General features: G+C 42.6%; 1 protein-coding gene across 12 annotated transcripts in view; it reads right to left on the bottom strand.

Annotated features, from left to right (window-relative positions):
- Window positions 1-7,577, bottom strand: part of IQSEC3 (IQ motif and Sec7 domain ArfGEF 3) — a 152,706-nt gene extending 145,129 nt beyond the window's left edge. For all 12 annotated transcript variants that reach the window (XR_010090435.1, XR_010090434.1, XR_010090432.1 and 9 more), the window contains exon 1: window positions 6,948-7,577. Coding sequence is in view for 8 of the 12 variants with exons in the window: in XM_063447730.1 (XP_063303800.1) it covers window positions 6,948-7,507 (560 nt within the window). In the remaining 4 variants the exon portion in view is untranslated. The remainder of the gene's footprint in view (window positions 1-6,947) is intronic.
- Window positions 7,578-14,920: the final 7,343 nt, after the last annotated feature.

Genomic DNA, 14,920 nt, shown 5'->3' on the forward strand with positions numbered 1-14,920 from the left:
CATCATGGCAAAATATTCTTGGGGTTCTGGACTCATCCATGATCCATGCCTTGAGATTGCAAAAGGTTTAGACACCTTTTGCAAGCTGTTTTAGATATACCCCAAATAAAATAAATGCATGCATGACTTAATGTGGAGTATGTCTACTAAACAGTGATTTTTTTAAATTTACTTGTAATATTTCAGCAGTGAAGTGTACCTTTAAACCGGATTAGGTGTATATAACCCCATTTTCCTGTTTTGCTCCTATGCCTCACTCTGTCTACGTTACTGTGTCTCTGTAACCCTGGAAATCCATTGATTTTTTTCCAACTAGATTGAACTATTGTTAATATCCTGTGACCTCTATGAATACAGATTTAGGATTAGGGAATATATAAAAAAATATGTTTAAAATCTGCTGTATAAAAATTACATATTGTTTTATCTTCTGCAATATTCTATAGTACCATATGTATAGTGCCATTCAATATCAGTAGTAACAATTCACTTACAAGAACATATTACACTCAAAGGATTATTCCCTAAACTCTTCCTTGTGGCAAATTAAAATCAGTAAGGCACAACAGAGGCTAAAATACTCAAACTCATGCCGTGACTATAGCTCAGTTGTAGAATGTTTCCACATCCTTTATTGATACCTAAATTGTCCATTCAAATTTTAATTCCCTACTAAATTTTGTGAATAACCTTGCTTATTTAATTTAAATTTTGTGAATAACCCTGCTTATGTAAGCTGACCCATTGATTTCCCTAAATCCCCAACTTTACAACATTAGACTCTCCTAATAATCAGCACCACGGACAGAGATTGTCAGCAGGACATGAAGGCTGAATGCTAAACTGAAACAAAAGTCAGTTTTCCAAGGGAAGACCCTCATTTGGCCTGTTTGTCTCATCTATTATTTTACTAATCACCGACAGCAGACAGGACAACCTCTGGGCTTATCAAGCCATGAACGATACAAGGACAACTACAAATTACACTAGGCAGGGATTAAGCCTCTACAACCAAAGCAGCCTGGCACCGGCATAATTAGCACTCCCTTGATTAGCAGCCACTGGCTGTGATGTAAAATGGAGGGAATATAACTTAATACACCCAATAACAATACTCACATTTGGATCATACATGGAAATCTTGGAGAATGCATTTAGAAATAAAAAATTAAAAAAATGTTTATCTTTGAATTCCACTTTTATTCCTCAGTGTGTGAACGAAACGTGTTGCTCATTTAACACTTTTCTATGTACCCTTCTAATGCCCCAAGTCACTTTACTTTAGCCCTTCCTGTTTATTTTTTTGTTTGTTTGTTTGTTTTATATTCCCTCAATATGGCATTTCTTATTGCTCCTGGACACATTTCATTATAACCCGCTTTTTGCTTCCTATAGTTATTCCTTCATATATCCCTTCCCTATATCCCTTCCCTATAGCCCTAGTTGCTTCATATCACTATTTTATAGACCAGGGGTAGGCAACCTACGGCACTAGTGCCATGCACGGCACTCGAGGTGTCTTTGCACGGCACTCAAGGCTGCTAGAGCCAAACAGGCTCTGGCCTATCAGGAGTCCTAGTAAAACTTCAGATATCTGCTAATCCGAAAAGGTGGTGAAGGACAATCCTCAGTTTATGCATTGCAGCACATAGAGGAAGGGACCTCAGATCACTTCCTCACAGCACTTGTGAATAGGAAGCCACACTGTAGTAGAGCAGCTCGCAGTTGCTGTTGCAGCTCCTGTCCTTGACATGTACCTGGCTGGCCTAGTCTCCACTGGAAGCCACACACACTGCTAGATATACACAGAAATGCAGAATAACCCTCCCCTCATACAAATAATACGGACAGCCCACACACAAACATACACACAATCCGCACAAACGAAACACCACTAACAATCCACATACATGCACACAACCCCACATGCAATACCCCAAACAGCCCCCACACACTACCAAACACACACTGTGACATATCCATCCACACACACAATACCACAAGCAGCACCCATACACAGCCCACATTCATATGTATCATACACAATACCATAAACTACTCATGAACATATACAATATAATAGCTCATATACGCAGGGCCGTCTTTAACGCGGGGCAAACTGGCCAGCTGCTCCGTGAGCTCTGCTGGCCTCAACTATTTCCAACCCTCTGGCCGGTAATCCGCACACTAAGGAGGCCCACCGGGTGGCCCATTCACAAAGGACCACCCGGTGGGCTTCTGTCAGCAGGGGCCCGGTTGCACACTGAGGCACTTTAACAGCGCAAGCGGGCCCTTTGCTTTTCGGCAGCAGGCTGGGAGGAAGTGATGGCCGCACATCACTTCCTCCCACAAAGAGAGGAGCACGCGGGAAAGAAGAGTAGGCAGATTGGAGGGGAGCTGGCCAAGAGCGCTAGACCCCAACTCCCAACACCTTCAGCCACCAGCAGGAAAGGTAGGAAACTGGAGGGTGGGTTTTAAAGTGTATGTCTGTGTCAGTATGTCTGTCAGTGTGTGTGTGTCAGTATGTCTTTGTGTGTGTCAGTATATCTTTGTATATGTCAGCATGTCTGTGTGTGTGTGTCAGTGTGTAAATTTCAGTGTGTATATATCTGTGTGTGTGTATATGTGCATACATCTCAGCATTCACACACTAACACTACACACAAATACACCCCTGCATTCAAATTTCAACACTATGTACAAACACATGTCTGTGTTACACACCAGAATTATATGTAAATACACCCCTGCATTCAAAAACCAACACTACGCAAATACATGCTTGCAATCACGCCAACACCACAAACAAACATATTCCATACAAAAACCTGTTTACATTAAAACACACACAAACTGCTTAGTGCTAAATAAAGACCTGCAAACATGGGTAAATGATAGAGCCCCAGCTGTCAATGCATTTCTGGAGTTGCACGACAGATGGGGATCTACCTTTTTAATCACCCGGGCAACAGGGAGACCCCTAAAAATTCTTGCACCTCTCTACTTTAGGTCCGCCACTGCGTTGAGGTGGAGGATGTGATTGCATGCCTGGGGAGGGAGGACAAGGTCCAGGGGGCCCCAAGCAAATGCTTTGCCCAGGGTCCAGTTACTATTAAAGACGGCCCTGCATATACGCACAAATACAACGATACAAAGCCATTACAGTAAAAATAACACCAGCAGAATACGGCAGCATACACACCTCAATTAAAAAAAAAATAATAAGACCGGCACGCTACGGGACATCACATTCCTATATCGGCACAGTGCTGCTAAAAGGTTGCCTACCCCTGTTATAGACCCTCCTATGACTCACTGTAACCTATCTCTATTGGATCTAATTGCTCCATATCCAATATGAATATTACTCCTTATCCTAGTGTTCTATAGCCCTTGGACTGCTCAATATAAGTAATGGTCACTCTCTTTAAATCCTGCAATGGAATCATTCAATTATTCCCTATAGCTTCTCCAACTGCTTTATGTAATCATCTTCAATAAGTCTTTCTACTGATCCATATAATGCCTTCCTATAACACCTACTCTCCTTATAACCCAGTGCTGTTATTCCCCTCAACCCTCCTCCATTCACACATTAAGACTCAGCAACCCACAAGATGTTTTTTAATTGACAAGTGAAGCAATGAGGGTGACATGACCTATCGGTCGTCCTTCCTGTTCACTTGCTTACCATTGTCTTCTCACCATGTCAATATAGCAAGGGCATTAACCCCTGTTGTGCCAAGAGAACAAGATAATCTTTCTTTTTCTAATTAAGACTTGTGTAATCATATGTCACTGTTATACACGGGGACAAGCTCATGCTGAGACATTGAAGATGAAATCTCCACTGACAGTTGTCGGTAAAATGCTGTAGGACATTCTGAAACGCAGCCAATCAGTGCAAAACATTGTTCTGCGTGACAACTAGAAGCATTTTTCTGCAAAATAGGGTTTTGAGATGTAGAGTCACATGGAGCAAGGCAGGATTGTACCGCAGAGCTGTTTGCAGAATTAAACATTTTGCTTCACAGCAAATTCGTGCATGATGCACGGCAGTACACAGGAGTGCGGAGCATTACTGTGTTTTATCAAAGTCGTGTACTTTACAGAAAAAATACATCAGACTTCTACCATGAAGCTAAATTCCTACAGAGTCCAGATAGGGTGACCGCTTTGTCCTGCAGAGAACGCACTCACACGTCCCATAATTCCCAGCAGCACATCCAGATTCTCCGCATGTAGAGCTGCACCAGCAGGAGCATTGCTTCACAGACCTACACTAGCACAGTGCAGAGCCTTGCAGAGCAATACATGCAGCACAACAGAGCAGCGCAAAAAAAAAAAGAGTAATGTAGTCTGCCCAGTCCGAAAAGGAAAACACACGTACTATAATATTGCATCTCTACTACCAAACCATGGTAAGAAGGCACACAAATCCCCAAAATATTGGTATACACAGTAGTGCTAAGCGAGGGTTAATCAATGCATACAGGAGCTTGGTCAAGTGTATGAAAGCAGTATCAATAGCAGTGTATATGTAGCCATTTCAGTGCCATTCATTAAACACTGTAGTACTATTCGGTCCCCTGGGGCTGAAAAGCACGTTTTAAAAGATTTACTTACTTATAATTCTGAGAAGGACCATTTTGTCAAGGGTTAAGATCTGTCGTCATTCTTCTGTTCCCATAAGAACAAGAAGATGAATCTAAGAGATGAGTACAGCAAATAGGGAGCATGCATGGGGCAGGTATGTGGGTCAGCCAAGGTTGATGCTAGATAGAGCATATGTCAGCAATCACTTCTTAAATGATCGCTGACATGACACACAAACGGTTGGTTCAACTGCGCCCTTTCACATGTATTTATTTAATGATAAATAGTCACCAATAGCATGTAGTATTCAAATCGGCACCAATGTATGCAAGATGTATAAATGATTTGAAAACATATAATATTTAGGTTTGAAAAGGGTAATATTTATGCTGACTTGCCCCCTTTTGGTCATTAATTACAATAATACAAAATTAAATGCATACATAAATAAAAAAGAGGCTGGTACTCAAGGGTGAAAAATACATTTTAGTGTCTTCTAAGGGTCATTTCAATAAACAGTGAAACGATTGGTCAGCTGTTTGTAGCAAATTGCACTCCGAAATTGCCAATGTGTAAAACAAATCTCTTGGCCTAAAATTTACAATCTAGTTGTCAACTTATCACAATTTACTGGTTTAATTAAAACCTCCCACATAAAAAAAAAAAAAGACATGCAATTTGTTTTCAGTAATCAAAGACATAAAACTATTTTTGAACACCAGTAGGTGCTAGTGTCCATTTCGATGCAGGACACATGGTTTAAAATAGTGAATTATTTGTGGAAAATAAGATTGTAGTATTCTTCCACGCATCACGCACTCTGCGCATCTTGGGGAAAAATGCTCTGAGTGTAAGAACACTGGGCCAAGCATATGGGGGAAAACAACTTATTTTTCTGAATCTCAGGTAGGTTGGCCACACATATACACTAATGGAAAATTTCAGATAAAAAAAAAATGTATTGTATTAATTTCACACCAATGATTTTACCTCAAGGGACACATTTAAAAACCCATTTATTTAAACAGTAAATGCTATCCTGAGGGACTCCGGAAAACTGGAATATTGCATTTCTAAATAAAAAATAAAATAAAAAAGGCAATATGTCTAACTATTGATTTATACATTGAACTATCTTTCTGTCTGCCTGAGCTGACTACAGATCTATCTGATTCTCGGAAGTTGGGTTTTTCATTGCCCAGGATGATGTGTAATGCCCCTTGTCCAGTTTCATCATTATTGATGCAATATACTGACACTGGTTTAGCTTTGGCATTTTCCCCTTTTTTATATTACTGTATGGTTTGAAGAGATCACTAAAAAAATGTCGGCCAGTGACACTGATGTACTTCAAGGTGTGTTGACAATATGCTGTAAATGAAAACTATCAAAGAGGATGTGCGTGACTGTCACACTGGTGTCATCTGTCAAAAATGTTGTATGACAGCAGCTAGATCCATCACTGGAATACATATAAGGGGACGGGGGCTGGGCTTTGATTGCATATATTAGCTGTTTATGTTCCAAAGAGGAGATAAAAGTACCGCTTAGGTAACCCCTTTGGTATTAAAAGGGTACAATTATACTCCAATATATCACCATTAGCCTTATTCACTGTCAGAGTGTTGGCACTGCAAAGTCAGAACCCTGTCGACAATCGGGGGCTTATTTACTAAACAGCAGTATGTCCTGATAATTACAATTTTAGCCACAATAGCAGAGCTGAAAATAAATCTCACATTCAGCTGTATTCTTTAGAATAATAGTTTAACTTACATATAGCAAATTTGCTTTTCACTTCATTGGAATTAAATTCACCTTTCACAGGCCAAGATGTAAAAAAAAAAAAAAAAAAAAAAAAAAAAAACAGAGCAGTGATGGATAACCCCAGCACCCCAGATGTTTCTAAGGAAGCACCAAAGAAAATGAAGTTCAGAAACACCTGGGTTGCCAAAGTTAGCCAGTACTGAAATAAATTTGAGCAACCATCATCTTCTGTCAACTAATAACAAATTAGGGTTAAAACGCGAACCCCAGAATACCCCAGGTCTCCCAGTAAGCAGTGCTAGAGCGTGCATTATGTGCAGTAAGTATCTCCTATGACCCCTGTTTACCCAGCATTCCAATAAGAACATAGCACATAAAGAAAATCGATCCAGCTCTTCAGATTTTGGATTGCTACTACCATCATATACGTGAGGATAATAATTACAGCAATTTCATTGGCAGAAATAATTAACTCTAAAATAATACAACCCCTCAACTAGCCGTAAAGATGCAGCCATTCCTGTTTGTGACACCTCACACACAGGGTTTGGGGGGCTGTTATCTGCCCTATTAGCTGTACTTACTCTGATTTCCTGCCCAGGATGGCCTTACACAAGACAGGGGGCTTGTGCTGATGAATCTGCGGAGATGACTTGGGCACCGGATCTGGATCTTCGGCTGGTGGGGTAGCTGGGGGGTGCTGATGCCCCTGGGTTTGGATCCGCCCCTGGGGGTGACCTGGGGTTTCTGCAGGCCCTAGGACTTGCACCTGGCTTTGAGCGGGGCTTACCACCTGCTGTGCCGGGGTCTGGACCTGCCCCTGGGGTTGCCCGGTGCTCGGGGTCTGGACCTGCCCCTGGGGCTGCCCGGCACTCGGAGTTAGGACTTGCCCCTGGGGCTGCCCGGGGCTCGGGCTCTGGTTCTGTCCATGCGGTGGGTGCTGGCCGATGCTCGGGCTCTGTCCATGCGGTGGGTGCTGGCTCCGAAGGTTCCGGTTCTCGCTACCCAGCTGGTCCAGTCTCCGCTCCAGCTCGTCGATGCGTTGGCGTTGGGTATGTATGAGGCTCTGCTGGTTCTGAACGATGCTGGTCAGCTCCCGCAGGTAGAGCACGGCGCGCACCGGGTTCTCCAGGAGGTTCTCCATCCCGGGAGCCGGCCAGCGCAGCACTGAACTGGGCGAGCTGCCTGACAGCACCAGGGAAGGAGGGTGGAGGATGGAGGGATGGGCCTCGGCTCCTCTATCAGCGTGCTTATATAATGGGGGGAGGGGATCTGACTGCCACAGCATTTTGCCCTCCCCCTTACACCTAGAGTAGAGTGTCAGCTCGGTGGGCAAATACCTGCGTGACTTCAGCACTGCCATCATCAACATCAAACATGGAAAGCTATCTCCTAAAATACAGATTGGTCACCTACCCACCCATTTACCTACCTACCTACCTATCTAGCCACCCACTCATCTACCTACCTACCTGTCCACCCACTCGGTAAGAACCATCGGGGCCCTGGGCAGGTTAATATTGGGAGCTCCCATCATTCTGCACATAGGACTGGCTAATGGAGCCAAACACATTCATGGTTCATAGGTTTGCCTTATGGTTAATCGTGCACTGCCTATATATGGTAGTCTTTATATTCTTTTGTTGTTGTTCATTCATTATGCTATGCTAGCAGGTAAACATGCCACATGTATATGTATGCATGTAATATTTGCATAAGATATGTTCTCTTGCTATGTAGTTAAATTGTGAATTTACTTCATTTCTACTATTCGGAAACTAGGGTGCCAGGGAGAGGGATGGCAACTTTTAGCCTAAGGAAACAAGTAGTTGGTTCAACATATGCAGCACATGCAATTTATGTATTTGAAAGATGAAAACTGCTGGAGTTGTGTGGTGTGACTTCATATATCCCTGTATCCCTGCAACTTCCAGCAGTATTACCTGAACAGCTTGAGAGAGAATTCACAGATATATCATATATGTGCATGCCTAAGAAAACCAGCGTGAGACTGTTTTCCATGACGTCATTGCTGTCAATGACAATCTGCAGAGGCATGGTGCTGTGAGGCAGCAGCCCACAACTCTGTATGCTGGTGGCTTGTAGGCCTGCCATCCTTGCAATGTCATGCACTGGGTATGAGCATATGCATTAGGGTTTTTCAGTGCAGTAAAACATACTAAATTGGGACTATTTAGATCTCACACCACTCAGGGTTATTGCCCAATCTTTGGATATGATAGTCCTTAAAGGAACACTATGGCGCTAGGAATACAAATGTGTATTCATAACGCTATAGTGTCCTAGTCACCGTATAGTTGACTGTTACCCCCTCTAAGGAGCAAAAAAGTGTTTACTTACCTCTTATCCCACGCCTCAGTGCTCTCTCTGAAGCTGGCCCGCCTCCCTGGCTAGTCAGCTAATCCTTTATAAAAGGAAAGCATTGGGACATGGGTGGCAACGAGCAGCACTGCACTAATCAGATGATTTCTATGAGACCATCTGACTGAAATAGCCAATTTTCAAAGTGACAACCACTAGAGGCATTGTAATCCTGCAGTGTAAAATATTGCCACTCCTGCAGAGCACCAATGTTTTACACTTCAGTGTTAAAACAAGAGACACATGGCGCCCAGAAAACTTTGTTGAGATGAAGTGCTCTTGGTGCCTACAGTGTCCTTTTAAATGGACTCTGGATATATCACTTTATTGACTATTCCAGGGCCGTCTGTAATATGAAAAGGACCCTGGGCAAAGCATTTTCTTGGGCCCCCTGCACACTGCCCCTCACACTTTTCACCCAATGCAGTGGGGAAACTAAAGAGAGATTCAAAACATACTTACACAGCCATATACACTGACAGACATACTGACACACACACACACAGACAGACATATTGACACATTTGCAGATACATACTGACACACACACAGACATACTGATACACACATACACTGACACACAAATATATACTGGGAGACATATTGACATACATTCAGACATACTGACACACACAGATACATACACTGACAGATATATTGACACACACACAGACATATACTAACAGAAATACTGAAATAGACACATACACTGACAGATGTATTGACACACACATACATACTGTGTGTGTGTGTGTGTGTGCCAGTATGTCTGTATGTGTGCCTGTGTGTCTGTCAATACGTCTGTCTGTCAGTGTGTGTGTCAGTATGTCTGACAGACATGCTACATTTAGCCACCGTCCAGGTTCATACCTTTTTCTGGAGGGTGGTGTGCCTGGGGTCCAGTGGCAGGCTGAGGCAGTTGGGAGTTGAGTAATGCTTTCCTATGGGCGGGTTTGAATGCGCGCATGCCTCTGGCCACGCATGCGCATTCGGCTCCACTCGGAAGCTGACGTCTATGGAGGAGGAGAGGTCACCAGTGCAGAGGGAGCCCGGCGCTGGATTAAGGTAAGCTGGATTAAGGTAACCAAACGGTGACTAGGGCTCTATAGCGTTAGGAATACATATTTGTATTCCTAACGCTATAGTCATGGGCGTCCGCAAGGGGGGGCACTGCTCTTTTTCGTGTGAGATTGAGAAATGCACTACAATACCTGTGCTGTGCATGGAGAGAGATTGGGATAGGAAGCTACATCTTATCCCTGCTTCTCTCTGCTTACTGAAACCGCAGGGGAGCAGCACATGCAGCCAGCAGAGACAGCCTACAGATCAGGTTAGTGAGGGGGGGGGGCATAGACTACAGAGCAGGTAAGTGAGGCATTGGGGGGGTGAGATAGCCTATAGATCAGGGAAGTGAGGCATGGGGGGCAGCCTATAGATCAGGGAAGTGAGGCATAGGGTGGCAGCCTACAGATCAGGGAAGTGAGGCATGGGGGGCAGCCTACAGATCAGGGAAGTGAGGCATGGGGGGGGCAGCCTACAGATCAGGGAAGTGAGGCATGGGGTGCAGTCCATATATCAGGGAAGTGAGGCATGGGGGGCAGCCTACAGATCAGGGAAGTGAGAGATGGGGGGATCCACCTACAGATCATGTAAGTGAGGGATGGGGGGAGACAGCCTGTAGATCAGGTAAGTGAGGGATGGGGGAGGCAGCCTATAGGAAGGGTCAGCAAGGAGCAGGAAGGTAAAGTAAGAGAGGGAGCAGAAAGGAGAAGGAACAGAAATGAGCAGGCATGGACATCAAGGAGCAGAAAGGGGCAGCAAGGTGCTGGAAGGGACAGCAAGGAGCACAAAAGGTAAAGTAGGAGAAGGAGCACAAAGGAACAGAAATGAGCAGGAAGGGTCTGCAAGGAGCAGGAAGGGTCAGCAAGGAGCAGGAAGGTAAAGCAGCACAAAGGTAAAGTAGAAGGAGCAGAAAGGGTCAGCAATGAGCTGGAAAGGGCAGCAAGGAGCAGGAAGTGTCAGCAATGAGCCGAAAGGGGCAGAAGGAGCACAAACGTAAAGTAGGAGAAGGAGCAGAAATTAGAAGGAAGGGGCAGCAAGGAGAAGGAAGGATCTGCAATATATAATTGCATTTTACACTGATTTAAATTTTTTTTTTACAGACAGCAGGGGGAGTACTCATTACAGGCACTCCCCCTGCTGACACTGACATGGACGGCAAGGACCTCGCGATCACATGGTCCAGGGGGGCCAAAGAGGACGGAGGGGGACTCCCTGGGAGCCCAGGTAAGTCCCCATACCGCGATCGCCGGCGTGGGATCGCCGGCGACCAGGTAAGTACATAGGACGGATTGGGAGTTCAATGCCACCCTCCGGCGTTTAGAGCTGGTTCCCTAAGGACGCCGTCCTTAAGGGGTTAAGCAAGTTTACTTTTCAGTTGCCTAGGGAATTTACCCATAATCCATCAGTCAAAAGAATCTCAGAAGAGGCAAACTGCAGACATCATTAACAGGGAGGAACATAATGGAGGTGCCAAGGTATTGAGATCCAGAGCAAGGGGGGGGGAAACTATAGTAAAGTAAAAATAAAGTCATGAAAATAAAAAGCAGCAAAAAAAAAACAATTGCTCCTCTAGACAATATTCAATACATGTATGCAATTAGATCAAATTATCTATATACATAACATCAGAGGTCAAATAATCATGAAAACAAAACATAGAGAATATAAGTACCAACAATATAAACACAGTAGACTTGTGCTTAGCTAAACCATTTGTTCTAAAAACAGAGAGCTTCGGCCGAATGTCAGTTTGGCTTGGTAGAATTTCGGTACTGAAAAACTGGGCCAATTAGTGTACTGCACACTATATAAATAATATAAAATATAGTGTATTTATTTTGAAGTACATTGTTAAGAGCTTTTTCCTGCTTGGTTGACAGATCAAGTAAGAAAAATTAACAAAGAGAGGGAAGAAATAGGACGAGCAGTAGCAAAAACTTTATTTATAAAATACATTATGTAGAAATATCATTTTTTTTAACTGCTCCTCCCTTTTTCCCCTCTCATTTCTCAGTTGATCTGTGAATAAAATCAACATTTACTTTCTCCTAGCTATCGATAATTTTTTTTCCCATCAATCATCTCTTTTTTTGGTGCCACAGGCGAATTTAAGAATCACAATGTAAAACAGACATCCACGTACATAGTATGTTTCGGTTGATGATTCGGGTACATTTTGGCTAGGAGTTCAGGAATTTAGCTGATCTCCCATTTGGCCCAAATCCAGATGAATTGCAGTTGGGACTGAAACTAATCTCCAGGTCTACCAGTTAGTGCATTAAGTAACATCTCTGTATACTGCAAAAACTACATAGCATGACTGTGTGCAGAATATAACTAGCTGGTAGAAGGTAACTTACTGTTTATGGTTATGGGCTGGTTGATAAGGGGAGACCAAAAAGAGGAGTAAGGGGATGGGTGAATGGGGATGCGCATGCATATGCAACTTAGCAGGACAAAGCAAAACTAAGTTTTAGCCTAAAATTGAAGAATGTGGTTGAGCAGAGTCAGAGCAGGAGCAGGTAGAATCAGAGCTGACAGACCCAGAGGTCAGCCAGTGTATCTAATCCAACTAAGTAGACGTATACCACTGGTGTAATTTTCAACCTAATCTACTGAAAAGTGTAAATTAATTACACATGGTAGGTTTGGAGGTATCATACAATCTTATTTGTTAATTATAAAAAAGCATTATATTTCAATTTTAAATTCACAATTTAGGAAATGAAATAAATGAGTCGCAAATTATGTCCTGTCAGATATTCATAAAAAGCTATATCTGGACTGCACTGCTTTCTTTTTGTGATTTTGTTATAGGTGCATGTGTCAAAAAAATTTTTAAGGCAAGTTGGGGATGCAGCCATTTAAAATAGCTGGTTATTTTTTTTTAACTCTGTTTTGTGGTACATTTTGCAAAGTTGTTGTTGTTTCACTACACTGTCCTATTTTGTAATAAGCTGTAAAGCATTTTTTTTACAATTGTCTTCAGCAGCAATTGAACATCAAGTAATATGCCACTCCAGCATTGATTAAAAAAGACCTTGCTAGAAGCACCATATATTAAAGTGAACCCAACAATGAATCCCTGGAACAGGGACAGAATACATTCTTCCAGCAGCATAAGCTAATTACACAATGATATTACAGAAGTAGGGAGTCTCTGGAGGCTTCATCTGATATTACACTGCTATTATTACAGGACCTGGGATCTGTGTTTAAACATAAGAGAACACAGAATGACAGTTCCTCCAGTTCCCATAACTTGCTGAAAACCTAGGTTAGACTTAAAAACCTAGAATAAAAAAACTTCGAATAAAAAGCAGCCTGGGAAATGTGATACCTGCCCTATAATACATTATGTCAGTATAGGGCGCAGAATTATAGTTGGAAAGAAAAACGTACTATATGGACTCAGGGGTCGTGTACCTGGGAAGCACAGTGCTAGAGCATCATTACATACACTTGCACATCATTAGACGTTCTCGCGCTGTGCAGCAGGCTCTAGGACCATGATAGGAGTGTTTCAACAGTACTCCCTGCATGGTCCTGAAGACTGGGGAAGCAGGTCATATCATTGGCGACAAGCCCCTTTGTAAGGTATGGTATATTAATTCCATATATGAATGTTACTTGAGCACCAGCCCCAGGCGAGAAATCCACAACACTCCATTGATTGCAAGAGACCCCGTCCGTGTGCACTTAAAACTGATTTCTGCCACTATTCCCACACATACTGCCACTCCTGTACCACCACCACACAACTTCCCCTTTTCCCTCACCACACACATCAAAGCCCCCCCAAACACAAACTACAGTAACATTACACCCCAAACAGCTCCTTTCCCACACCTGCAACTCCACCTTCTCATCAAACTAATATGTCTATTTTAGTTGGGGGGGTGGTGGCCTACTCTTAGGTGACTGGAGATTCCCTTCCCCCCTTAGTAATTACCTCCCAAGTGAATATAGCCCATCCCTAGTCATTACCCTAGGCTTAATTTTAAGGGTGAAATACGTCTGCTTTATTTGTGTAGAAAAATGCACTTCGGGGGTAAGGCATGCACAAGCAACTTACACCCTAAATGGTAGTGAGTTGGGGATAACAATACATGAGAAGGATTTGGGAATTGTTACATACAACAAACTAGGCAAACATTTGCAATGCCAATCTGCAGTTGCTAAGGCCAGTAAGGTATTGTCATGAATAAATAAGGGAATTCGTTCTTTGGATGAGAATATAATTTTGCCTCTTTATAAATCACTGTTAAGACCACACTTTACATATGCTGTGCAGTTTTGGTCAACTGTTCTAAAATAGGATGTTATGGCACTAGAAAAGGTGCAGAGGCGGGTTATAAAGGTTACAAAATTGATAAAAGGAATGGAGCATTTTAGTTATGAAGAAAGGTTAACAAATTTAAATCTCTTAAGTTTGGAAAAACTACGCCTCAAAGGGTATATGATAACATTACACAAATATATACAGAAGCCAAAACAACCCACTGTCTGGAAATCTGCTCATAAGCAGGAATATATTTAGAACACGAGGTCACGCATTTAGACAGGAAGAAAGGAGATTTAGTCTAAGGCAAAGGAAAGAGTTTTTTTATAGTAAGAACAATACGGGTGTGGAATTCTCTGCCTGAAGAGGTGGTTTTATCAGAGTTTATACAGATGTTTAAACATTAATTGGATAAATACTTGCATACAAGAACATAATATACAGGGATATACATTTTAATTAGTGGGTTAATAGAATTTCTTTCTAGTTTGCTGCAAAATTAGATGCATTTCAGACTGGGGTTTTTGCCTTCTTTTGAATCAACTGCTAAAACAAATGTGAGAAAGGTTGAACTTGATGGATGCATGTCTCTTTTCAACTATGTAACTATGTAAAGTGGCATTTTTATACCTGAGTCCACAACAGGGAGTTACCAGGAAAACAATGACTTTTTCCAATACCTGGCGCCTAGGTGTCTGTACTAGACGAGATAATTTTATTAACGGCCAGACATCTCATCGCCGAAAAATAATACACCCTGAAAACCTGGGTTTCTGTGCTTGCATCCTTAAACTAGCGTCATCTCCTTTTAGCTCTCCCCAAGACAGATGT

This window comes from Pelobates fuscus, chromosome 3 (genome assembly GCF_036172605.1).
Source record: "Pelobates fuscus isolate aPelFus1 chromosome 3, aPelFus1.pri, whole genome shotgun sequence".
In the NCBI taxonomy this organism is placed as follows: Eukaryota; Metazoa; Chordata; class Amphibia; order Anura; family Pelobatidae; genus Pelobates; species Pelobates fuscus.